The 27,852-nt window shown below is 40.1% G+C and overlaps 1 protein-coding gene across 5 annotated transcripts; it reads right to left on the bottom strand.

Moving 5' to 3' along the window:
* Positions 1-206: 206 nt before the first annotated feature.
* On the bottom strand, positions 207-27,852 carry LOC124145550 (PHD finger protein 19-like). Of its 5 annotated transcripts, XR_007219356.1 has the most exons (16): positions 27,674-27,852; positions 23,709-23,836; positions 20,975-21,056; positions 19,135-19,227; positions 18,088-18,188; positions 17,674-17,704; positions 16,131-16,171; positions 15,086-15,162; positions 14,149-14,201; positions 13,005-13,116; positions 12,068-12,191; positions 10,731-10,798; positions 9,306-9,479; positions 6,921-7,035; positions 2,100-6,063; positions 207-2,022 (listed from the first exon to the last, which is right to left on the bottom strand). XR_007219356.1 is itself a non-coding variant. In XM_048389198.1 (15 exons), exons 2-15 carry the CDS (start codon positions 23,829-23,831, stop codon positions 5,377-5,379), a joined length of 1,872 nt encoding a protein of 623 aa, XP_048245155.1. In that variant the 5' UTR covers positions 23,832-23,836; positions 27,674-27,852; the 3' UTR covers positions 207-5,376. The 5 variants fall into 5 exon arrangements, 4 of the variants coding, with proteins under 4 accessions (XP_048245155.1, XP_048245153.1, XP_048245154.1 ...); XM_048389198.1 differs by having other exon boundaries at positions 207-6,063; positions 6,927-7,032; XM_048389196.1 differs by having other exon boundaries at positions 207-6,063; positions 6,921-7,032.

Below are 27,852 nucleotides of genomic sequence, written 5' to 3' on the forward strand. Positions count from 1 at the left end.
AAAGTTGCAATTGTTTAAATTAAGCCATGTAAACTGGAAGTGTTTTAACTTTCCAAATAAGGCAGATAGAAGCATATGTCCTAATATGTCTTAATGCTTTCCTGCAATGGACATGTTTATTCTCATGTCACTAGTCTTGCTTTTATGTCACTTGTAGCAATATTCCAGCAATGTCAGAGAGGGGTAAAACATAACACAAAAACATCTCTTAAAAGTTAGTTTAATATAAAATTGATAAAACATATCATAAATACACACTCACACATTAAAACATGGTATGAAAGACCAACATGCTTTTCATTTCACAGATTTAATTTCTTAACATTCGGTGCTCATCTCTGGAGTCTGTGGACCTATTCTAACTAATAAGGACTGTTGCATTATGTATACACCTCCGAGGAGTTAAAGAATACCTGATTTTTTCATACTAGCTATAGTTAATCTGTCAGGCTCTGTGACTTGGTTGATTCAATGATATCATGTCATATTGACCAAGTGAGTGAGTGAGTATGGTTTTACGCCGCTTTTAGCAATATTCCAGCAATATCACGGCGGGGGACACCAGAAATGGGCTTCACACATTGTACCCATGTCAGGAATCGAACCCGGGTCTCCTGCGTGACGAGCGAACGCTTTAACCAATAGGCTACCCGACCGACCCCATATTGACCAAGAAGTGACAGACTAACTATATCTATGTAAAAAACATCAGGTGTTCTTGAACTTATTTTGAGTAGTATATAAACAATATACTCAGAAAGTGTTATCCCAAATATAACATTTGTTACAATTCACACACATTGACTCCTCTTACATTGTCCTCATAACAGTATTCATTGTTACCATTTACTGAGCATTGTGGCTACAATTTATGTCACACTTCCAGTTTGTCAATCAAAGAAAACTGTTCAAGAATTCTGGCATCTTCAGCTTATTCAGAGCCTTGCTCCAAGGAAGAAATGGTCACCCGTCCTTCATTCTTGTGCTTGGTTCAGAGTGTGAATTGGTAAAAATAAGTTGTTAACATGCAAATCGTGTAACCAAGAGCCAAAACCCTTTTGGGAATCCAATAGTGTTGTGTGTTTTTGGCCGCTTTGAACAGTATTTCAGTTATATCACGGCGTGTCCACTTGATCTGGGAGAAAAGCCCAGACTGATGCATGTTGATGTTTACCAGTTGGGGACACTTATTCATAAATATGGTGCTAACAAATCTAGAAACATAATCACGCCAAACCAGGAATTCAAACCCATGATTATAGGTTTCTAGCAAAGGAAAAGGCGTTCCACAAAGGGATCTTAGCATTACAATGGGAACTCCCATACTATAACATAGACTTATGATAGTCATAGTGCTGAGATCACTTTGTGGAACATGGCCCATAACTTGCAGTCCCCACTGGGCCACCCCAGAAAAGTTCTGGCAACACATTCCCTCCCCTTCCCAAAACATAAAATGGTGAGTCCCTATAATGTTGCACACGTTAAGTAGAGAGGAGTGAGCGAGTTTGGTATTAGGCCGCGTTTAGCCATATTCCAGCCATAGGATGTCAGGCGACACCAAAAACTGGCTTGACACAATTTTTGGATTCAAACCTGGGTTTTTGGTGTGACAAGCCAACAATTTAACCATTAGGCTACGCCACTTCCTTTTTTTTATTGATAGCACTAAGGTTGCTCTGTGGAACAGATCCTGTGAGGATTCCTTGGCATCCCCGCATCTCAGGCTTATTGTAAGAGCCGGCTAACGTGAGAATGGGGTGGTGAGACTGTCTCGTGGCTGAGTGCACCCCCTTGCATTCATTCTCTCACTGGGAAGGGTTTGACAAGGCGAATTTGCATTCACTAATTAGGCAAGACCAATGTTTTCTTGTATTACAGATTCTTTGGACCAAATTGGCAGGATGGAAAGGAAAAAGAAGAGAAAAAGAAAAGAAGTCTAGATGAATATAAAGACATGTTTGTACATGTATTACAGGTTTATGAAGCCATGAAGGATGGATGCAGGAGGGGAAAAAAAACCTTTGCAAATGTTAAATATTTCCTGATTTATGGGGTAACTGCACAGAAAACAATGGATGCAGGAGGGGAAAAAAAACCTTTGCAAATGTTAAATATTTCCTGATTTATGGGGTAACTGCACAGAAAACAACTCCTGCTACTCCAAGAAGATCCGGCACAGCATGTTGAAATGAAATTCAAAGACAAATTACCAACTGTGTCAGTCAGCTTCGTTTCAGCTATTTTCTTCATCAGAAAGCTGTTCTGGTTTTTTTCCCTGTGAGCTGAAGCACTTAGTCGACATTTACAAAACCATACAAGAGTGAGTGAGTGAGTGAGTATGGTTTTACGCCGCTTTTAGCAATATTCCAGCAATATCACGGTGGGGGACACCAGAAATGGGCTTCACACATTGTACCCATGTCGGGAATCGAACCCAGGTCTTCTGCGTGACGAGCGAACGCTTTAACCACCAGGCTACCTGACCGCCCCAAACCATACAAGAAACACCAACAATAACTTCACATCCGGCCTCGATAAAGTGCCATTTTCAGAAATGGAAAAATGAAGTGATTGGATTGGCAGCGATGCAGCATCCAATGAAATTATTTACACTTCTGCTGATGGCAAGTGACAATTAGGAAGAGTTGGTCCCTTCCACTGAGAAATGATTCAATATTTTAGTGTCGATTGTGAATTATAATTTTTTATTTTTTTATTTATTTTTTTTAAACAGAAAATTGGTCAGATCTCTAAGACAAGAAAATTGGTCGGGGCTTTGTTTGAAGATGCTTCAGTGTGACTGGTTACTTTCATTATGATACAATCAATCTTTTTATTTGTAAATGGGTAATATTTTCTGTATATGTATATACATATTTACATATGACTGACACAAACACCTCCACATAAACACTGTACCTCTTCTGCTAATGATGGCTAAATGGAAGAGCTTCTCGCTAAAGTGTTTTTCAATGTCAACCTGTTACAAATTTCAGGTTAATTTGAAAGCAAGTCTTTGAAGAACTTTTGTGTTCCACATTCCACCGCGTTGTTCCACTCATTGTTACCTGGCAAGCTCCTACCCAGCACGTGACACCTTCGTTACTCTTGGTAACATTGCTGCAGCCAGTGAGTGTGCGGCCATTACAAGAACCTTGTAATCTGCCCTCTAACCCCAAATGTAGTAACGTTCATACTTTTGTTTATGTCTTTGATAATGCCATCACAGGTAATTCTGAAAAGGTTTACGACTGACCATATTTCCTCGATGAATTTACCTTCTTGTTTGTTTGATGGAAAAATCAACGAACTTCCTCCTTACATTCTTACTATTCCAATTACATGATAGTTCTAATAAAACAGAAATTCAAACTGACAAAGAAAATATTTTTAGCAGGAGTAAGAGTATTCTGCGTCACGACAGGCATCATTTGTTTGTAAACATAACTGTCAGACCATCGCGAATTCAACTCCAAGCATGGTTTTGCCACCCATCACAGTGTGGAGCTTTCACTTGTGGCAGTGATAGTACAGAGAGCTCCGTGAATGGGATATTGCTGTGAGGAGCTTGGCTTCCTGGTAGTAAAGGGAGGTAACTATGTACAAAATTTAATGGCAACATTAATTTCTTTGGTAATAGAAATTAATTTACATTCTTCATTCACCACAAATTTCAACCATCACATTCTTTTGTTCCAGCCAAGAAATGGGAAAATGGTATAAATATTTTGTTTCTTGAATTAGCTGAATGTTTAGACTTATGAAATTGAGTACTTTCTGCTTGTTTCAAATCTGATTTTTCTACCCTACTTCAGAATCTAGAGCCACAACTCTTAACTCTATATTCCTATAGATACAATAATTGCAGTAGCAATTAATTTGGTCAGGCACACTTCCAACACACATCTCTCATAATAAAATGGCACAATCATGATTTGAACTAAATACTAAATATTGAACATTCAGGTTGATAGGAGACTGTCCAGTCACTATTTCGATTTGTTGAAAAAAAAAAGAAGTACTTGTGATCAGTTTTTTCTCAAATATTTGGATTTTTTTAGAAGTAGTTATTCTCATTCTTTGTACATTTGCACTTGTGTTTACTCAAGATCGATCCCATGGTATTAAAAAAAATGAAAAATAAATAATAATATATTTAAAAAAAACCCCAATACATTATTACAAACTGGTTCTCAGGCAACGGAAAATAAGCTGTCAACAACCAACAAGCTTAAGATGTTTTCGATGGAGGGGCTACCAGTTTTCTTTCAAAACAAACTTGTTACCGAAGTGATGGGTGGACAAATTCCTTGTCACTGACTGCATGACATCATTAGGGTGTGACACTTCACCAACTTCCGTATCATAAACCTTTCATTGACAGTAAGACAGCTTTGGGGCCATAAACAAATTGCCGAAAGTGTGCACCTGGGAAAGCACACCCTGTACCATATGTTGAATTATTAGGCATGGTTCGAAGGTTAATAGGTCTTGCTCAAGACACCCACTTTTCTCAATATTATCTCTGCACATCATCAACCCATGTGTCGACCAATACAGTAGGTTGAATAGCTGGGGGAAGGAATTCTGATAAAATTCAAAAAGATATTTTAGTTCTGCTCAGAAAACAAAGATTGCTGACTATGACCTTGTCCCAGAACCTACATGTTCAAGGTCGTTATATCTCGGCAGAAGTTCATTGTCTGAGAACCAGTTGTGTTTCATACTGTGTGGACAGGACAGGACAGACCTATTCAACTTTTGATAGGGTGTACCTTATGTTCTGTTGCACACCAATTAACAACTAACAATAATTTATTGGCCCAGAAACGGTTCATTACAGCTTTACTCAAGCCATATCACAGCAACGGGGACCAGAACATGGGTCTTCGTCGTCATAAGAAAACACTTACTCCACTAGGCTACCCCACTACCCTTATTAATATCTTTATATCCAGGGTGCTTGAAAAATTTCAGCTTTTTCAAACTGCCCAAACTTTAACTCTTAACAGAAGCAGCCGATCATTGGACAGGAAACGGATCAGTTGTTTCTGATGATGTTACTTCATTGATGAAAAAATTGATTCAAGGCAGAATCCAAATTCACAGCCTTTTTCAAGCCTGTTAAACCCTGGTATCCCTATCCTTGAGTTTTGGTTAATGTCACATTGAAAAGAACTTCAGTCACATGACGGCATGTCAGCTTAAAGTAGGAAGAAAGCCTGAAGTCATGGTATCCCCTTCAAAACTTGAGTAGTATTAATCGTAAACTTATCGCAACTAGACCTCCGATATAAAAAAACCCTAATCATGGCACAAAGTGTCAATTCCTTGATGCTTCAGTCAGTGACCAGAACCTAGAGTATCCGTCTACTATGACACAAGCCCCTCCCACTCCACGAGGTACTGGACCTTGCTGCTCGGTGTGACTCGTCTCGCCAACACGTGGAACTTCTCCCCGTGAGCCAGACGGTCCGCGGCACCAAAATACTGCTTCACACTTGACTTCAGACTCTGGAAATTAACTTCCTGAGCTCTTACCGCATGTATAGCACGTGGATCGACCACGTTCTTCACCGGGTGGGGTAAACCCCATATCTTTTTGGGTATCTTTCTCGCGTATCCGTCGAGCATGGCGTCGTATTTCTGATTCTTGCGTCTGCTCCTTTTCTTGGGCAACTCCTCCGGCTGCTCTTCTTCTTCATAGTCCTCACTTATCAAATCAATGGACTCGTCATCCACGGAAAACTGGGACGAGTCCAGCGAGTATTGAGAGGAATTGTCACAGTCAGAATTTAACCGACTTAAATCCAGTAACCTGGCCCGAAGGCGCTCGTGCTTGGCAATTTCTTCATTTCGCTCCACAACAGTCTTGAAAGGATGGTTGGATCCCTCGAAGTTGATTGGTGGTGGGATGATGCTCTCGAGCGTACAGTGGGATGCTGTCTCGAAGCCGCTGTCGTAGTCATCAGAATTGTGGCTGATGGAGCGGCGACTGAAGGAACGTTTACGGCATCCATTGTAACCACTGTACATCTGGCTTAGGCTGTCAGGGGAGTTCTGGAAGAACACATTGTCTTTAAATGTCAGTTGCTATTTCTGCAGTTTCAGGCTTATCAAGTGAGTGAGTGAGTTGGTTTTATTGCTGCTTTGAACAGTATTTCAGCTATTTATCTCAGATTCCAAACTAAGTGTCTTTGGCAGGCGAACTGGGAAAGAATAATTATTTTGAGCAAAACTGGGATTTAATCATATTTCATTAAAATAATGCGGCCTGTATATAACCGTTGATGACACACAATCCACCAAGTTACCGAGAGAGACCACCCATCAATTTGGTCGCATGGGTGCTGAGGACCCAGAAATCAACAGAAAGCTTTATGTAAATATGATAGTAATTTTGGAAAAAGGAATGTCTATGTGAATAGGTAATAGAAGGATTTTTGGAAGAATTGATTAAAATCCATTCAATATTAAGGTGAGATTACCTGGGTGCCATTGTACAACACAACCATAGCGCTACAACTGTCATAAGTCTAACTTCTTTGATAGGCATTTAGAAGTTGGAGCACTAAGGATTTTTGGATGAACAACTTCTTTATTACAATTAGGAGCGACGTTTCGGTGTAGGTTCTAACACTGTTATTAAGCAAGTGATATACAGAGTATGGTTGACAAGTACACAGGCTTCTCTACTCCAGTATAACAATATCTACTCTACTGTATAAACATTGCCTCCTACTTGTATATACACTTGTCAACCACACTCTGTATTTCACCTTAGCGCTAAGATCGATTTGTACAACGGCACCGTCCTGTAGTATTTCCTGTCATCTAATCCGATAAATTGATGCACAAACAAGCATGATTTATTAATGCTAATTTTGTGTATTAGAAAATATACGACAAATACTAACCCATACCTTTCTTGCATCAAGGAGCAGTCTTTTGGCTTTTTTGGTCTTAAAGACGATGGAATCATCGATATCCATGCATTTCCTCTTGGTATACTTCACTGGAATTGGAGAGCTGCTGATAGACAAACAAACAGTACAGTACCACCAGAGATCCAGATAAGCTGCGTATCTGCGTAAAATACGCATCAGAAATGCAGATCAAATCGCAACGAACATTACAGATACGCTACAAAAATATAACTTGTGTGTATATTCAAAATATTGTGAAGTAACCCTGCGTATTCGATTGGCAAATCAGCAACTTATTTTGAAATTATAAACAGGCATTCCGTCAACCTTGCCAAACTCCACGATGACAGATACATTATGATCATTTGCCATCACACTTTCTTGTGGAAGTATCGTGGTATTTATGAGTCCTATAAAGCTCTCGAACCCACACGACACCAGTTTGCAGGGACTAGATGAAGTGTTTTTAAATATTTAACTTAATACCCACATGTGTAAAAACTAGCGGGTAACAGAAATTTGAATACCCAGATGGAATAGCTGATACGCAGTGATTTTAAAATGCATGGGTAAAATACCCACAACACCAAAAGCTTATCTGGAGCTCTGAGAGAGTCATGTTTTCTGATCAGTGCAGTTCCCATTTCTTCAGAGCAGATGGTAGAGTGCATGTTGATCGTCAAAGGGAATACAGTCAAGTCTCGTTAATCCGACACTCGTTAATCCGACACTCGGCTTTATCCGACACAAATGATGGGAACCGATTGATTCAGTGCTATTTAGTCCCGTTAATCCGACATTCTCGCACTCCGACTCCGACACACCTAATTTGCAACGAATTGCCGAAATCACTCATTAATCAGTCTCGTTAATCCGACACAGTGATCAGCGTACTCCGTGGTCATCTGACCGCGAGTACACAACCCCGTGTTTTGACACGCACTGACAGACTATTTTAAGTAGATGAAGCAAGTTGTTAAGACAGTAGCACTTGCATTTACACGGGGAAACGTGGGTCGTTGATCATGTGATAAATTCAGTGAGTAATGTCTCTATTGTTATGTATAAATGGGAAAATTATTATTATTTTTGCATAGTCATTAATTATAAATTAAGGAATGAATGAATAAACAACATAACAATATTAATATTTCGTTTTTAATGATTTTATTACAAGGTACACACGGTTATTATCTATCGTGAAGATGTCCGATTTTCGATCACATATCACTTAATTTCGTTAATCCGACATACTCGTTAATCCGACACAATCATGTGCAACCAACGATGTCGGATTAACGAGACTTGACTGTATAATACAAAGGATTACTTTTTACTTGCTCAATATGCTAAAACAAGGACCAGAGTACCTGACCCCTGTGGTCTGATCAGACCGAAATTCTCTTTTCTGAAGTTTATGAAGCATTTAAACTGTCTTCAGTTTCATTACAGTATCCTGAAATGTTATTCCAAGACGCCATCTCGTTTTCTGGCAGACAAGTCAATATCCATCATGTGTCAGGTCAATATTGGAGGTCAGTGTCAATCACGTGATTAGGGGTTCTACATTGAAATGTTTGTGTGTTGTTTAACGACGCACACTTAGGATCGTTCCAGCTATAATAGAGTGGTTGGTAAATAATCAAGTCTTGACCAGACAATCCAGTGATTGACATCATGAGCAAAGATCTAGGCAGTTGAGATACGATAACATGCATCAACCAAGTCAGCGGGCCTGACACTCGGTCCCGTCAGTCTCATCTTACGCCAAGCATAGTCACCTCTTAGGGCAAACATGGGTTGTTGAAGACCTATTCTCTACCCAGATCTTCACGGGTCCTATATTGAAATGCATTGTTTTGTCATGTGGTATGGATTAACCAATAGAATGGAAAGATTCTGAAAAGAGGCATAACAATCCCCAACAACACACAGGCAAAGAAGCACCTCAGAAGGTCAATGTAAAATAAAAATCCTTATTCCTTCAATTAAGTTTTGAGACACCTTCCCAACGCCAAAAACAATTGTGAAAATGTTGCCATCCCAAAAGAAAGTTTGTTGTAAACTCCACATTCAGCAGTATTGCAGCTACATGTTCAATAATCTGTTTGGACTAGTGGTTGATAGCAGGAGCAACAATGCTGTTGGTGTTCGCTGACACACAATCTGCCATGTCACACTGTTAGACATGACACGATAGGAGTATATAGGAATAATCTTCCATTAATTTCTGTATCCATATCAATATATATATCAATATATATATTAATATATATATATTAATATAGTTTTGTGTCTAGTGTCATAATTTCCGCTATTTCTTAGCTTACCCCACTACACCAACTTTAAACTAATGGCTTGCACGTTGCTACATACCATTCTATGGGTACAAAAGTTTTTGTTTTCCGTCCCTTCATCTGCAGAGTAGACATGACCTCATCCGAGATGTGTCCGTCGGTTGGCAGGATGACGGTCGGGGCAGGAGGGGGGACGCGGACTCTCAACCCCCACAGCGTTATCTTCTTCTTGATCTCACGACCCCAACTGAACCTGTACGGTCACCAAGGACACAGTGAGTGAATGGAGTTTTATGCCAGTCAGCAATCAGTTCTTCAACTTAACGCTAACTGCAGTCAATTTGTCTCAAGGCGTGTGGAATGTCGCGATTGTTCGAGTCAGTAAATTATCAGAATTCTGGCTGGGATTATGGAGTCATAATATTAGCCTCTCCAGAAATCAAATGGTTGGACGTTCGTTGTTTAACTTCTCACTCGGCAATATTCCAGCCACATGATGCAGGTCGGTAAATAACCAATGGACCAGACAATTGAGTGAGTGAGTGAGTATGGTTTTACGCCGCTTTTAGCAATATTCCAGCAATATCACGGCGGAGGACACCAGAAATGGGCTTCACACATTGTACCCATGTCGGGAATCGAACCCGGGTCTTCGGCGTGACGAGCGAACGCTTAAACCACTAGGCTACCCGACCGCCCACCAGACAATTGAGTGATTGACCTACGCAATTGGGTTGTCAGCAAGCTTGACCACCTGATCCAGTTAGTCGCCTTTTATGACAAGCATGGGTTGCTGAAACCCGGTCAAATGGTTAGTCCCTAAGGAAGGTTGTGTGTAGGTATTCCTCTACTACGATATGATACCACACTCTGTGTGAAGAAAGGATGATATCTTCATGGCAGCGACAGGAGAACTTTTCAATCAGCCAATCAGCACTGAGGCTTCTAAATTCTTGGTACAAGTGAACGAAGTATCCAGACCAGCATATCAGATTTCTGTATCTCCAACATGAATTATGTTTATTGTTTAATGCCACAGTCAGCAATATTCCACCTATATGATAGCGGCCTGTAAAGGATCAAGTCTGGACCAGACAATCCAGTGATTGAGAGCAACGTTCTGTGGTGTCAGAGTATGTTTACATGCCGTCACCAAGTCAAAGAGCCTCCTACGGCCAGCATGATGCTGGGGACCAATTCCAACCTTTGATCCCCACAGGTAGATAAATAATAGGGTTGGTGTATTGAACCGGGATTTGAAGCCACGATCATAGTTTCTGACGCGTCCAAGGGACGCAACTCTGCACATTGAATTGCAGCGCCTTAGATCTTCACAAAGAGGTATGGTATAGGAGTAAAAGATCAGGGCCCACTTGCAAAAAATGCTCTTAGTGCTAAGGTGATCGATACTCCCATTCTTTAACATTGGCTTAAGATAGTTTAAGCGCCCAGGTCGCTTTGCACAAGTGGGCCCAGATTTGAATGAGTCTGCAACGTGGCTCACCTGGACTTGTGCGTCTGCAGGGACTGCAGCACCTCCATCTCCACTTCCTTGTTTGACGTACAGTTCAACTGGAACAGCAAAATGCTTGTTTTGACTCTCATCACAGGTTGTAGAAAATACCATCTAACATGTATTTAGGGGCTCAATTTGAAAACAAATATTCATGCAAGTGTCATTTTTTGTCACCCTTTGTTTTACTATTTTCCAAACTAGGAGAACATATGAATGAAAGCAGCCTTTTGATAATTACATAAAAAAGTATTTATCTTTCAGTTTCTTCCCCCCCAACAAATCTTTGAGGTAACCATACAAACAAGTTTTTAAAATCATTTTTTGAAATACCAATCACTGGCCTTAAAACTTTCAAACTTAATTATCTTCCTTGTGTTTCAGTTAAATGATCTTACTTGTTTGTTCATTTTTAGTTATTCTTTCATTGTTGCTTGTTCATTACCTTTGAAGCCTCAGGCCTCAAAGTTGCGACTGAAACGGTCGCCAATTCGACCTAAATTTCAATTTCAATTCTAAAATTCAGAGGAAGCCAAATGACTACCTTGAATAATATCTTATGGCAACTCAATTCTATTGCTTCACATTTGAAGACACAAAAATAAATAATAGCTGATTGCGGAACACATGTCTGCTAATAATTGTACTTGCGTATAATACCTCCTAAAGTCGATAATGAACAGAAATACATAAATATCAATGTAATAAGTATTTTATTTCAGTTGACAATGCTCATTGGATAAGCAAGGATATACCTATATCATCTAGTAACATAAATTGCATCACTGTTTAGGTCACAAATAAAAAACATCAAGGAAACAGTATCCACTAATATACAATTTCAAGACTAGTGCTATGACTTGTACATACTATAGTTAGTTACTTGATAAAAGATAATTTCAAATGCTTTTGGCTACCTACAATATTGGCTTGACTTCTTGATTTTACCACTGGCTACTGGGAAAAAGATGCTTGTAGCAATATGGCCTGAGCCTATCGATGAGATTGATTTTAATCGGTTGATTGGTTTGTTGTTTAACGTCAATCAGCAATATTCCAGCTATATGACGGCGGTCTGTAAATAATCGAGTCTGGACCAGACGATCCAGTGATTGATATCATGACCATCGATCCACGCAATTGGGATCGATGACATGCATCAACCAAGTCAGCGAGCCTGACCACCCGATCCCGTTAGTCGCCTTTTAACGACAAGCATAGTCCCCTTTTACGGCAAGCATGGGTTGCTGAAGACCTATTCTATCCCGGAATCTTCACGGGTCCTATCAATGAGAAAGCTGCGAACTATGGGTGGCGTTAAAACTGACCTTGTCCAGCTGCAGGTTGTCCCATCTGTCACACACCCAGGGCAGGATGACGTCAATCAGGTCGTAGTACTTCTTGGTGCCCTCCACGGTCAGGTTGAATAGAGACAAGTGGACAATGTCCACCCTGAAATAATGAGTGAGTGAGTTGGGTTCAACACTGCTTTTAACAGTATTCCAGTTATATCACTGTGCGTCAGTTTAATGTGGGAGGAAAGCCCGAAGTGATGCAGGTCTCGGACGTTTACCACTAAGGTGAAACCCACAGGCACAGGTATGGTGCTGACAAACCTAGAAACATAATCGGGGCAAACCGAGATTCAAACCCACAATCATAGGTTTCTAGCGTGCCCAATGGATGCAACTCTGCACAGCGAATCGCGGCGCCTTAGACGACCGGGCCACCCGTGCACCCTTCTACCCACCACCCTGAAATAAGTTATAGGCATTAGTAGTGGAACGATACGCTGGTAGATCAGTGGATCGCGATATTTTACTTCTCGATACACAATCACAGTAGCACGCAAAGTATAAAATATATCGATCATTCCTTAAATGTTTGCTGTTACACAAAACACTAATTAGTAGTGAAAATTATAAGTGAACATAAATATTTTCATCAATTGCACCACACTTGATGCTACCAACTGTAAATTGAATATTTGGCCATCCTGTCTATGAAAAAGATGGCTTACTCATTACAGATAAGAGCACATGTATTTATCATATGTATCGGATTGTGAACAAGGTATCGTGATATGTATCGGATTGTGAACAAGGTATTGAGATACATATCGGATTGTGCACAAGGTATTGTGATGCTCATGATGTCAATCACTGGATTGTCTTGTCCAGACTTGATTATTTACAGACTGTCATATAGCTGGGATATTGTTGAGTGCTGCTAAACAACAAACACCCTGACAGTGTTCAGTCTTACCATTTCATATCCAGCCGCTTGATGTACTCCGGGCCATGGTTACAGTGGGAGCACACGAACATGTAGAATCTGTCCCCACACAACAGCGGCACCTCCAGACACTGTGTACAGGCTGAAACACAGGCAGATCAGACAAATACAGGTTAGATCAGACAAATACAGGTAAGATCAGACAAATGCAGGCAAGATCAGACAAATACAGGTAAGATCAGACAAATGCAGGTAAGATCAGACAAATACAGGCAAGATCAGACAAATACAGGTAAGATCAGACAAATGCAGGCAAGATCAGACAAATGCAGGTAAGATCAGACAAATGCAGGCAAGATCAGACAAATACAGGTAAGATCAGACAAATACAGATAAGATCAGACAAATACAGGTAAGATCAGACAAATACAGGTAAGATCAGACAAATACAGGTAAGATCAGACAAATGCAGGTAAGATCAGACAAATACAGGTAAGATCAGACAAATACAGGTAAGATCAGACAAATGCAGGCAAGATCAGACAAATGCAGGCAAGATCAGACAAATACAGGTAAGATCAGACAAATACAGATAAGATCAGACAAATACCCTACTTATACCACACTTTTGGTTCATTGCCATTGGATACTTTCAGTTCAATGAAAAAATATAATAATGCTGTTCACTATTTTTCAAAATCCCAAATAATCAAAAGGCACCAGTTCACCACTAGACTTATCTGTTTAGTAAGTTTCAACAAGATATATTAAACGATTTTGGAGTTCTCCGGAGGAAACGGAAAACAACTTGTTTTCATCATGAAAACAAAACAAAATAAAAAGAATAAAAATCCCAAATCATCAAGAGGCACCAGTTCACCACAAGACTGAATAATGTAAAGTTTCAAAAGAAATATTTAACTGTTTTTGGAGTTCTGCTCTGGAAACGGACGGACAAACATGATGACTGCTAAAGCGGGGGAAAACAATGCTGTGTGTCAAGTGTTTTGTCTTCGGAGAGGTGTTTTATTTATATATATTTAGTTGTATGTTCACAATCCCCTTGATGAAACTTTTCCTGAATAAAATAGTTTAATTCAAGTCAGGTTTAAACATGCACAGATAATGGATCTTTGTCACATAGTTTCTTGAACCACAAGGACGATCATCTTACCTTCATGAAACCACTGTCTGCATCGACAACACTGCAACATCTGCTGGTACCAGCTGCAACATTTCAAACATTCACTGACTATTGACTGACATTAGATACAGGGAGTGGGGAGAACACTGCTTGAACAGTATCCAGCCGTGGTTTTACCTTGACTTATGAAACTGGTAGGCCCTGGACCCCCAATAATTTATTTTCAGGGTTCTTAAGAGAAATATGAGGGTCCTATAAAGTAATAAAATGGTGTCGTATACTGTACTTAAGATTTGATAACTATCCTCAAATATATTTTTTTTCCATTTCCATTCCTTACAAGATGGTGACCTGTCAATCAGACAGCTAGATATTATTCCAGCCAATCAGACAGCTAGATATTATTCCTGCCAGACAGCTAGAGGTTATTTCGGCCAATCAGACAACTAGATGTTATTCCTGCCAATCAGACAGCTAGATATTATTCCAGCCAATCAGACAGCTAGAGGTTATTCCGGCCAATCAGACAACTAGATATTATTCCAGCCAATCAGACAGCTAGATATTATTCCTGCCAGACAGCTAGAGGTTATTCCGGCCAATCAGACAACTAGATGTTATTCCTGCCAATCAGACAACTAGATGTTATTCCTGCCAATCAGACAACTAGATATTATTCCTGCCAATCAGAAAACTAGATGTTATTCCTGCCAGACAGCTAGAGGTTATTCCTGCCAATCAGAAAACTAGATGTTATTCCTGCCAATCAGAAAACTAGATATTATTCCTGCCAATCAGACAGCTAGATATTATTCCTGCCAATCAGACAACTAGATATTATTCCTGCCAATCAGACAGCTAGATATTATTCCTGCCAATCAGACAACTAGATATTATTCCTGCCAATCAGACAACTAGATATTATTCCTGCCAATCAGACAACTGGATATTATTCTGACTAACTCACTCTCCAGGCCCCCCACAGTAACAGTAGCACTGCTGGCTGTTTGTCTTGTGTTGCGCATCCCACGTCAACTTGTTCAACTGAAACATGTGTAATGCAAGACAATATTAGAACAGAAAGTGTATATTCCAGTTTAATGACTAAAGGTACTTTACAAAACACATTCACTGTGACATTACCTTTTTATACCTTTTCCGATTGACACGCCATTCTGAGGATGACATGTTCCCAATTTGACCAAAAGTAAATGCATTTAGAGTCAACAGGAAAACAATGTTTTCTCCGAAAATTACTAAGATGGTGACCTTAAGATCAGGGTGGCATTGTACAAAGCGATCTTAGCGTTTGATCGTAACTCCCATACCTTAACATAGACTTACGACAGTTGTTACGCTAAGGTTGTTTTGTACAACAGCACCCAGAAAAATGCCCTCTATTGCAAGAGACAAATTGACTTGTATTTGCATTTATTGCGTTAAAATCCTAACAAATGGTGAACATATTGCACAAATTCGTTTAGCAGATGTATGCAAAGAGTGCACACCATTTTCACGTTTGTAACTCCACCGAACGCAAATTCTTACAAATACATATGTCAACAGTAATAACTTCAGATTTTTTATTCAATGATGAACACAAATATCGACATCAGTACGAAATTAGTTTCATCGTTCAGCGCAATAATGCAACACAAGCCCCGCTCATTCTATTTTCAGCCAATCAGGAAACAGTAGTTTGTTAGTGGGCATAGTCGAATTTTTTCAAGTTCATGACACAATTGTTTTTGCTTGGTTAGCCAATCAAATACTATGGAATTGCTTGCAAATTTTCAATCAAGAATTGACTTTCACTTTGTGTGAGTTTAGTGGAGTATGGACTTCCATAAAAGTGAGGTCCTAATGAATGTCCGAGCATGCTTACTTATGAAGGACAGTTTCCTGGTCACGTGACCGGCCTCTCGTCCTATGTAAAAGGCCTATATCGTATAACTTCACATGGAAAACCCGTGGAGCTATAATCGGGATTATAATTCAGCATGGCTACTTACATTGTATGGAAATGTCTGCTTCATGGTTTGGAAAGCCTTTGCTGAAATTCAGACCAAAAAGTATGTAATTCTAATAAAAACATCTAAGACAGACCAATCAAACACACGCTCAAAATCAGGCCATGTTAACTGCTTTAGAAATTGGCACTAGTCCTGTAGTCCTTGCCGTACTGCCCAATAGGTAAGGTATCATAAGGACTACTAGAAATGTGCTACTTTTAAGGGTTTTACTATATGTGATCATTATAAGGACTAGTGGACTGAAACTGTTAGTTTCTACCGCTGTGTTAACATGACTCGGACTTGATCGCAATTTGCAGTAAAGCAAATGTTGTCTTCCAGTGAATCTATGACGTCTGTGTAGCAGACTATACACAAAAATAAGAGCTGAAATTTTCTACTGGACAGAAATGCAACCAGTGGGAAGGCAGCTGTTTCAGACACTGATATTACTTCAGTCATTTTCATTTTGCTTCAACAGTGTGTATATATCTAACTTTAGGGCGTTTCATCATTGAAAATGGTAAATACTGGCGCCTGACTAAGATGATCTTTCATAGGACTGAATAATTTCATGTTGTATGGACACATTGGGCACACCGCTAAAGAAATCCCTTCTTTAACGCCACACTCAGCAATATTCCAGCTATATGACGGCGGTCTGTAAATATTCGAGTCTGGACCAGACAATCCAGTGATTGACATCATAAGCACCGATCCACGCAATTGGGATACGACATGCATCAACCAGGTCAGCGAGCCTGACCACCCGATCCCATTAGTCGCCTCTTACAACAAGCATAGTCGCCTTTTATGGCAAGCATGTGTTGCTGAAGACATATTCTACCCCGGATCTTCATGGGTCGACATATATTCAGCCAGGTCATCATAACCACCCAATACACATAAGTTGACTCTTAACAACAAGCATGGTGTACTGGGGCCCTATTTGGTCCTGGAATCCCCATTGGGATTAACCATTTGATTACTGATTAAAACTGCACTCAGCAATAATAAGTTTCAAATGAATTATATCATCCAGTCTGGACCAAGGTACTAGGGGTGACTATTGGTCTGGAAATCACCATTGCGATAACTATTGATATTGAAAGAAAATATTGCGATAACTATTGATATTGCAAGCAACTTTTGCGATAAATATCGATAGTTTTCAGTGTATCATTTTAGATGGATTTTAGAGTTGAATCAAATCTTGGAACTGAAGTTTCCTTTGAATGTGTTAACCATAACAACAAATAAAAAGTAAAATTTGAGATATAACTGATTTGTTTTTTCTTAACCCTAATAATTTAAGAAAAAGAAACTTCCACATTACCATGTGAAAACTACTACCAACAAATTTAACAGCACTGCATGTATTTTATTGATATGGTAAATACAATCGAAACTATCGATATTCCTAACTGAAATCGATACTATTGATCGGAAACTGATTTAACAATCAATTTATTGACTTTATGTGCTTACCAATAGCAATTATCTAGATTTTGATTTATTGTGACACCCCTACAAGGTACTCTACCTGTTGGTCCCTTCTTGAGAGCGCCTCCTCTCTGCAATGGTAAATGGGGATAGTGTGATGATATTAAAGAAACTGTTTTCAAACACGAAATTAAACAAAATGTCTTTAGGTGAGGTGAAATTGGGTTTAACGTCGCGTCGAAGATTATTGCACTTATATATCAACGTGCATGCACACATGCGTGTGTGTGTGTGTTTGCGTGTGCGTGCGTGCGTGCGTGCGTAATGCCGAGCTCCAGACAGGGTAACAACAAGTACCATCTTTTAACGTCTTTTGGTATGACGCGGCCGGGGATCGAACCCCGGACCTTCCGCTCTCCAGGCGGACACTCTACCACTAGACCATGGAGACGGTCAAAATGTCTCTGCAGCATCCAAACAATGTCTCTGAGACTCGCCAGGTATTCTCACTCACCTTGACGGTGGTAGCAAACACACACAGCCTACACATGAAGTCCACGCTGGGCTGCAGGATGGCGTCATCTATTGGGGGATTGTGACACTGCTGGTGGTAGCCTGGAGACAACAACAGATGGGTCACGCCAACACTCAGGTAACATCACACACAGGTAACAACACACACAGGTGACAACACACACAGGTGACAACACACACAGGTGACAACACTCACTGACAGGTGACAACAAGACTTACAGGTGACAACAAGACTCATGGGTGACAACAACACTGACGGGTGACAACAACAGATGGGTCACGCCAACACTCAGGTAACAACACACACAGGTGACAACACACACAGGTGACAACACACACAGGTGACAACACACTCAGGTAACAACACACACAGGTGACAACACTCACAAGAGACAACAACACTGACGGGTGACAACAACAAACGGGTCACGACAACACTCACTGGTGATAACAACACTCATGGGTGACAACAACAGGGGACACCAACACTCACAGGGGACACCAACACTCACAGGGGACAACAACACTTCCAGGTGACAACAACACTCACAGGTGACAACAACACTCACAGGGGACAACAACACTGACAGGTGACAACAACACTCACAGGTGACAACAACACTGACAGGTGACAAGTCTACATGTCACAAGAACACTCACAAAAAAAGATAAAAATAAATTTATTTTCTTGAGTCAGTTGTTGGTGAGTGGTTTGGTTGGTTTTATGCAATATTCCAGAAACATCACTGCAGGGGACTCCACAAATGAGCCTCACTGTACCCATGTGGGTAATTGCACCAGGGCCTTCGGCTCGACGAGCAAACCTTTTTCATCAATAGGCTACTACACCTCTGCCCCGACAGTTGTTTGAAATAACACGAGAACTGCAGTCATTTGTCACTGTGTCTGGGGACATGGAACAAATCCAACCATGTACGTACGACTATTTAAAAAAAAGCAGAAATTTAAATCATAATTATTTCTTTAAAATGGCATATCCAGATTAAATCCATGATAATGGCCTTACCTAGTCCACAGTTGTCACACAGTACTATTTCATTGGGGACATCCGACCTCTCATCTCGGCATATACAGCAGGCAATGTCGCCCTTGATGGCCCCTGGAAACAGCCAATGAAACATACACAGTGAGTGAGTGAGTGAGTGAGTGAGTGAGTGAGTGAGTGAGTGAGTGAGTGAGTGAGTGAGTGAGTGAGTGAGTGAGTGAGTGAGTGAGTGAGTGAGTGAGTTTGGTTCAAGTCCCTTTTGAACATTTGGACAGGATTCAGTGTTCCCGCTGGCTTTTGAAACTACCAGTCCTGGTGGACTGGCAACACTAAAAATTACCAGTCCCCTCCTAATTTTTGTCAGTCCCAACTTTCAACAATTAAAAAAATGTATAAAAATTACCTGGTTTTAATTCATTCGACATGACATCTCTGAAGTAACTTAGTTAGATCTACACGTCATTCACACAAAGTTTGGTCACTATTTTCTTTTTTTTTTGCATTTCAAGACTAAGTCGCTACAATATTTAACCTAAAACCAAAGCAAAATGTTATTTCCTTGCACTAAAAATAGACCAAGGGAAAGCCTGAAGGTAACTGACGACATTCGAAAAATATACTTGTATGAATATCACCGATGTTTTTTGTTCAACAACAAAGATTTATAAGGTACTCTATTTGCCGGTCCAGAGGGACTGGCAGTCACATGAATTACCGGTCCTTGTCAAATTTTACCGGTAAAAAACTGGTAATTACTGGTAAACGGGAACACTGGGATTTCTTTATTTTCAGTGTGTCTGCTTTATGTTGGAGGAAAGCAGGGCTGGATTAAAGGAACTTGCATCAGGTGCATGTTGACATTAAAACAGAGCTCCAGATAAGCTTTTGGTGTTGTGGGTATTTTACCCATGCATTTTAAAATCATTGGGTATCAGTAATTCTATCTGGGTATTCAAATTTCTGTTACCCACTAGTTTTTACACATGTGGGTATTTAAGTTAAATATTTAAAAACACTATTCATCTAGTCACTGCAAACTGGTGTCGTGTGGGTTCGAGAGCTTTACAGGACTCAAAAATACCACGATACTTCCACAAGAAGGTGTGATGGCTAATGATCATGATGTAACTGTCATCGTGGTGTTGGGCAAGGTTGACGGCATGCCCGTTTATAATTTCAAAATAAGTTACTGATTTGCTAATGGAATATGCAGGGTTACTTCACAATAATTTGATGATACGCACAAGTTTTATTTTTGTAGCGTATCTGTAATGTTCGTTGCATATTTGATACGCTTGGATTTTATTTTACTGCGTATTTCTGATGCATATTTTATGCAGATATGCAGCTTATCTCGAGCTCTGTGAAAATCTAGATGAACCGGACAAAAAAGGTCGCATTCTTGTCCCATAAATTTAAATGAACATAGATGCATGAACTGAACAAGTGCATCTCGGATCTCTGATGACTGAGTCAATATTTTTACATAAATATTGCTGTAAATGTAATGCTGACAGGATGTGCACATAGTCTTGAAGTACCCACAGTTTAATGATGTCAACCAGAAGAAAGAATGACAAATCACACAACACAGGGTCTAGTTATGGTTTTGTTTGTTTCTTTGTTGCTTAACGCCACACTCAGCAATACTACAGCTATATGACGGGGTCTGTAAATATTTGCGTCTGGACCAGACAACCCAGTGATTTTATGTAGTATGGTACATAAAGCTTAGAGGTATTCACTGTGTTCAAAGATTGTTGTTGTGTATAAAAGACAGAGTTAGTCAGACACTTCGGGGCGGAGGGTGGTGGGGGTAATAAATACAGAGGCCCTGTCGAGAAATCCCCACTGAACCTACCTCGCTGAATGTCCTTGAAAAGCACCCAATGTTCAGAGTTGTCTTCAAAGTGGACCAGACACTTGCCAACCTTATCGTCTATCTGAAATGAGTGAGTATGGTCTTAAGCCTCTTTTAGTAATATTCCAGCAATATCACTGCAAAGGACACCAGAAATGGGCTTCACATATTGTACCCATGTGGGGAATCAAACCCAGGCCTTCGTGATGAGCGAACACTTTAACCACGAGGCTACCCAACCTATCCTCTTCCTGAATTGACACCATGTGAAGGAGCTAGGACATGTTTCTTCATAAGGGGAGCATACATTAACATCAATCTTAACTAAGTTTGTCTAGAATCTGAACAAGTGTGGACAGGGACACCTTCAGCATAAATTGCTTTGGTTGGTTTGTTGTTTAACGCCGCACTCAGCAATATTCCAGCTATATGATGGCGGTCTGTAAATAATCGAGTCTGGACCAGACAATCCAGTGATTGATCTCATGAGCATCCATCCACGCATTTGGGATCGATGACATGCATCAACCAAGTCAGCGAGCCTGACCACCCGATCCTGTTAATCGCCTTTTACAACAAGTATTTGTCACAAAGTGACGAAATGTCCCCCGCCTGTATATACACCATTGTACCAAATATGAAGACAATCCAGTGATTAGTTCTTGAGATATCGCTGCAACACCGTTTTCCAACTCCAAAAGCAGATTTGCCTGCTGTGACCTTGAAAATGGGGTCAAGGTCACCAAAACCTACTGGTGTCTGCGGTGTCTGTATATACACCATAGTTCCAAATATGAAGACAATCCAGTGTTTAGTTCTTGAGATATCGCGGCAACACCGTTTTCCAACTCCAAAAGCAGATTTGCCTGCTGTGACCTTGAAAATGGGATCAAGGTCACCAAAACCGACTGGTGTCTGCATATACACCATAGTTCCAAATATGAAGACAATCCAGTGTTTAGTTCTTGAGAAATCGCGGCAACACCGTTTTCCAACTCCAAAAGCAGATTTGCCTGCTGTGACCTTGAAAATGGGGTCAAGGTCACCAAAACCGACTGGTGTCTACGATGTCTGTATATACACCATAGCTCCAAATATGAAGACAATCCAGTGTTTAGTTCTTGAGATATCGCGGCAACACCGTTTTCCAACTCCAAAAGCAGATTTGCCTGCTGTGACCTTGAAAATGGGGTCAAGGTCACCAAAACCGACTGGTGTCTGTGGAATTTGTATATACACCATAGTTCCAAATATGAAGACAATCCAGTGTTTAGTTCTTGAGATATCGCGGCAACAAACAGGTGGGACGTACGTACGGACGGTCGTGAATACTATATCCCCCGCTTCGCGCTTTCGCGCGGCGGGGGACAACAAGCATAATCGCCTTTTACAGCAAGCATGTGTTGCTGAAGACCTATTCTAACCCGGAATCTTCACGGGTCCTTCAGCATAAATACATGGGGCCATTTTCAAAATGTCGGAGGCCACACTCTGAGAGGTCATATAAAACTGATGGAGAGAGAATCACCGTCCACATGCAACGTTAGAGATATGCAGAATGAATGGCGCTGATAGTAAATTAAGACGTATAAGGAAACGAAAATCTGGAAGTTTAATGCAATAATTATAGCAGCGGTCCCAGTGATGTAAAATATTCCCATAATTACATAAACTACATCCATCTACAGGATGTCCCATTGGGACATAAATATTAAGCACGAATCAATAAAGTATTGCGAGAATCCTGCTGTTTGCTGCTAATGTCACACTTAGCGATATTCCAGCTTTACGACAGCAGCATCGAAAATAATCAAATCTGGACCAGACAACCTATGATTGATGTTATGAACAATGTTCCATGCAATTGGGACACGATGATACACAATCTCATTAAAATCAGATCTTAGTTTTCGCTGCCGCTAAACAAAGATCTGAGGACATCCAATTACGGGTCACGTCAGAATGACCTTTCATGAATTTTGACCGACCAATGAAATGACTGACAAGAAATCGACATTAGCCAATCAGAAGGCAGCTTTCTCGAGCTTTATGACACTAGTTTCAAACTGGTGACTACGCCTCGAAACATATTTTGACATATTCTCTATTAACAAAATTAAAACTGATAAGAACATTCTGGAAAGTGGAATGGCTTATAGATGGCCTAGATTGTATGGATATAATCATAAAACCCGTAACTGTCATTCGGAATACCCCGTGTTAAATATTTCGTGGTTGCATGATTAGAAAACACATTACGACTGTCACTTTCATGATCTGGTAAGAGACGCTCTGATTGGTTGGATGAAAGGTCGTTCTGATCCTCAGATCTTTGTTTAGTAATAGCGAGAACTAAGATCTGATTTAAATGAGATTGGATGATACACATCACCAAGTCTGACCACCCTTTCCATTTAGTCACCTATTAGTATTATGACCCGTGAAGATCCGGGGTAGAATAGGTCTTCAGCAACTCATGCTTGCCGTAAAAGGCGACCACGCTTATCCCAAGAGGCGACTAACAGGATCGAGTGGTCAGGCCTGCGAACTTGGTTAATGCATGTCACCGTATCCCAATTGCGTAGATCAATGCTCATGATGTCAATCACTGGATTGTCCGGTCTTTGACTTGATTATTGATGGAATATTGCTGAGTGCGGCATTAAACAACAAACAAGACAAGCATAGGTAGTTGGGGAACAGTTTTGACCCAGTATCCCGACAACGAACTTACCTTCATGATCTTCCCCAGGTAGAAGAGGCCGTCACTCCATCGACACAACACCTCCAGGCTGACGTGGAACTTCCCTGCCACGGTCTGCGTCACCGAGCCCGGGGGTCTCCCTTTACAGCTCATCTCACCTGTCGACAGATCAGTCTTAGCATCAACATGATACAGGTGAGTTAACTAAACGGGTTTGAGATGAGTCATGGAGACCCCATCACCCAATCTCATGTCAGCACAAACATGTCATGACAGATTAACCAGGGTTCACTCTTGGAATTTTCTGACATGGGCCCTTTATCATGTTTATGTGAAAATTTCAAATATTCCAGAGGTACACCCACACTTGCCCATACAGCACAATGTTAAAATGACCCATTGTGTTTGAAAATGCGTCCTTTGTTCAAATTTAGGGGGTAAAAGCAAAGAATTATCCCTGATTAACTATGGTCATACAAACAAATTGGGTGTTCTTGATTGACATCAACATTCAAAAGAAATACTTATTTAACGTGACTTTCCCCTTTATATACATGGAAATCTACAGCCTTGTTCAAACAAACCCTTGAAAATACTGAAAATCACTCTAATAAAATAAACTCTGCCTGCAAAGGATGATTCCTGAGTATTAAGGGTAATCCTTATGCTACCAGGTGCTCCCCGCTGAATTTCAATTGTACCCAAAAAAGAAAGTCGAGCATTGGTGATATCATCGCATGTTTCAATCAAGGGAGGACTGCGTAATTTGATTTTATGACTATTTTTGGCTAAGGGGCTAGAATGGAAAAATAATACACTGGATAATTAGGAGATAAACATACTGTGTTTTCAATGTAGAGCTAGGTTACCTGTAGATTTAACCCCGCTAAATTGAATTTGGAACCGAACGCGCAGCGTGAGGTTTCAAATGTTAAATTTAGTGCCAAAATTCCAAGCTCTCTGTTGTTTCCAAAACGTAAATACATTCCCCTTGTAGGTTTCTATCGTGTTTTCTGCACGAAAATGTATTGCCACACATCCTTTGAATATTGTAGTAACAGCATCTGTGCATTTTGTTACCTGTAATTGTAGATATAATTATTTAAATATGCCTACCGACAATGACTTAAAATAGTACTATTCTATGAATATTAGCTTCCGCGACGAGGCGGCTGTCAAACCAGCTGTTTCAATCAGAGGGGGTTTATTGTGATTTAATAGCCTCTGATTGACCAATCAGAATCGAGTAAATTCCAAATTCATGGTAGAATTGAGGTTGTGATCCCAGCAGGCCATCAAAACATCACTGGCCAATAGGTGATGGCCCGGGAGCACCACATTTGAACAGCAGGTAGACCCAGGAACGCCAAACTGACATAATTCGACAATACATCCACGGACTAACTAAAATATAGTTGACATCAAACATATTTGGTATGGATGATTCCGATAGAATGTAATTAAATGAAAATTAATAAAAGCGCATTTCACCATTCATATGTCATAAAAAATAAACGCGGTTCATACAAACATATTTAAAGGTCATGATTCAGCCCTCTAAGTTCGTTTTTTTTGTTAGGGAGCCAAGTGGCTCCAAACATGATTATTTAGGTGCCAAACCTAAGTTTTTTGGAGCCAACACATATCCTTAACAGATATCGTCATCAGTTATGTTGACTTTTAGGCAGCCAAGTGGCGAGAAGTAGATAAATCTAGGTCGCCAACATTGGATTTAAGTCGCATTTGGCCACCAAAATGTTCACTACTTGGAGGGCTGTGATTGGACAGATTCGACTTTCCTTCCTTAAATAAAGGCGAATAAACTCTTTCAGAATCATAAAAGATCTGCTGATATTGTGATAGGGATTTAATCATGTAAATGATACACTGCAGCGATAGACACTAACATGTTTAGTCCACTAGTCTTTACAATGAGAACATATGGCAACACTTTTAAAATGGCAAATTTCTTCAATCCTAATCATACCTTAACTATTGGGCACTTTGGCAAGGACTATAGGACAGGGGCCAATTTCAGTGACTATTGTGATCCATTAAAGCTCAAAGCTGGCCATTCTAAGACAAATATTCAATCATCAAAGGAAAAGAAAACCAGCTTTAATTTAGTTTAAACGTGTTTAGTTGGTAAGGTGAAATGGCGTTCAAGATAAGTGCTCTGGCTGTACCACTTGTTGTCAAGTCATGTGATTCCTAGACTATTGTTTCTGTTAGGTTATTTCAATAGTTGTGTTTTTTTAATTGCTTAAAATATGTTTGCAATTAGTTTCTGTATGAATGTTTTATGGTATTAAATTTAACGGTGCTGTTCATGACATTCTTTTTGTTCCTTGAACTGATATTATATCAAGGATTTTAGGGAGGTGAGGTGAAATGAGGTTTAATGTTGCGTTCAAGATTATTTCACGTCTATGTACATGCATGTGTGCACGAGTTTGTGGCTTCTTGTGCTAGTCCGTACTCATGCTGATTTTATAGTGCTAGCCCACCGAGATGCTATGTCGTACATGAATACCCCACTCAGACACAGTATACTGACTCCAAGCCGACCAATCCTTGTTTTAACTCCTTAATGCCAAACGTACCATGTTTTAACATGTCTTTTGGTATGACGCGGTTGGAGATCAGCTACCGATCTTCCGTTCGGTAGGCAGCCGCTCTATCAGCGGTTCACATATTTCATCTTAAGATGACTGATGAAAGTGCAGCCTCTTTGTCTTTATTGGTCCTGTTATCAGTGATATAGATCTACAAGTTACCTCTACAAAGCCATATCAACATGAGATATAACTATATCAACATGAATGAGAAATTTGTTATTCCAAATAAGGAATATTAACTGACATTTGCTGCAGATGTGGGACTGAACATCAGACTCTAACCAAGTCTACATAATCCCATGAGGTACAGGCCGAAAATAATATTTAACAAATAATTTAACTAAATTTTACAAGTAACCCCATCATTCACTTGTAGCTTTTAGTAATGATAAATGATCCCACATAGGATACTAATTTGCGATGTGGAGATTCACGATGTCCCGCACATTCGGTGAACCTACCAGAGAACAGACTAGCCACATGTGATCAGGTTTTCATCATAACCTGAAGCATGGAAGCAATTGACGAGGATACATATATATATACACTTATGCTTTCTTACTCTGGGCCAATATTTCAAGGTATGTCTTTGCCAATGGTTGCTTCAGATATGAATTAAAATTGAAAGGATCTATATAGAATAAATCAACTCTTGGTTAACCAGGTTACATTTTTTTCTTCAAATGTTTACAAAATACTGCAGCCCTATGTGAGTGGCTAGGCTTAGAGGTCTGGGTTATACACCCCTGATTTGCGATGAAGGCTACTTTTTAATAGTGTAATTACTTCGAAAACTGACCATAGTTGTACCCTTTGGGGTAGACGTGTTCCTCACTGAGTGTACCCAAGGTAAAACAACATGCTTTATGACAGCGTACTGGGCAGTGTTTCTGTAAAACGGTAATATTGCTAACAAGGCTGTGATCGAGACACACCATAACTGTTTATTGATTGTCTACCGCGCTAATTGCTTATCGAAATTCACAGAAGGGGGCGGGGTTTGTTCATGAATACGACATCATCGGTGTTCTCGGCTGTTTTCAATACATTGTTTCATAATATATCAATATATTCACACATACAATTGTTGTGAGTGACACTTCCCCTGCGATGTATTAATCTCACAATATCTGAACAAATCGTATCAATAAGTTCAGGAGAAATTCAAATTTTGTGGGTTACGTTTCAGCAATATGTGACATTTCTCAACCAGTTATACAAACGGACGCCATTTCGCAATAATTGTAGGCACCAGCCCACGGCCGGTGGTCAAAATGTCAACAGGTATTTAAACCATGCGAGCCCTTCACTGACATCGTCAGCGACCCGGAATGTACACATTGCAGAGCGACTGCCCGATACGTGACGATTGTTTACCTGTGTGGTGACAATCAGAGAATTGTCCAGTAGAAAAACACCACGAGTAGATTTGGTATATCCGTATAAAATCTCCACACGTTAATACATCTACAAAACAACGATGTTCAACACATCAGTTGATAGATTTGTATATTCAGCAAAATCAAATGTGTATTTCTCCCGCCATGCTTGCAGTG

The sequence above is a fragment of the Haliotis rufescens genome, unplaced genomic scaffold, assembly GCF_023055435.1.
Source record: "Haliotis rufescens isolate VD_foot unplaced genomic scaffold, xgHalRufe1.0.p SCAF_8, whole genome shotgun sequence".
NCBI classification, from domain to species: domain Eukaryota; kingdom Metazoa; phylum Mollusca; class Gastropoda; order Lepetellida; family Haliotidae; genus Haliotis; species Haliotis rufescens.

What these genes read in the sequence shown, in the direction of transcription:
- LOC124145550 (XM_046515368.2), bottom strand. Translation starts at nt 23,831, where the DNA reads ATGAGCTGTAAAGGGAGACCCCCGGGCTCGGTGACGCAGACCGTGGCA. An exon ending in GTGTGACAACTGTGGACTAG is followed by an intron (nt 18,189 to 19,134) that starts GTAAGGCCATTA and finishes TGTTGTCTCCAG; the next exon opens with GCTACCACCAGCAGTGTCAC. An exon ending in AAGCGGCTGGATATGAAATG is followed by an intron (nt 12,192 to 13,004) that starts GTAAGACTGAAC and finishes TCATTATTTCAG; the next exon opens with GGTGGACATTGTCCACTTGT.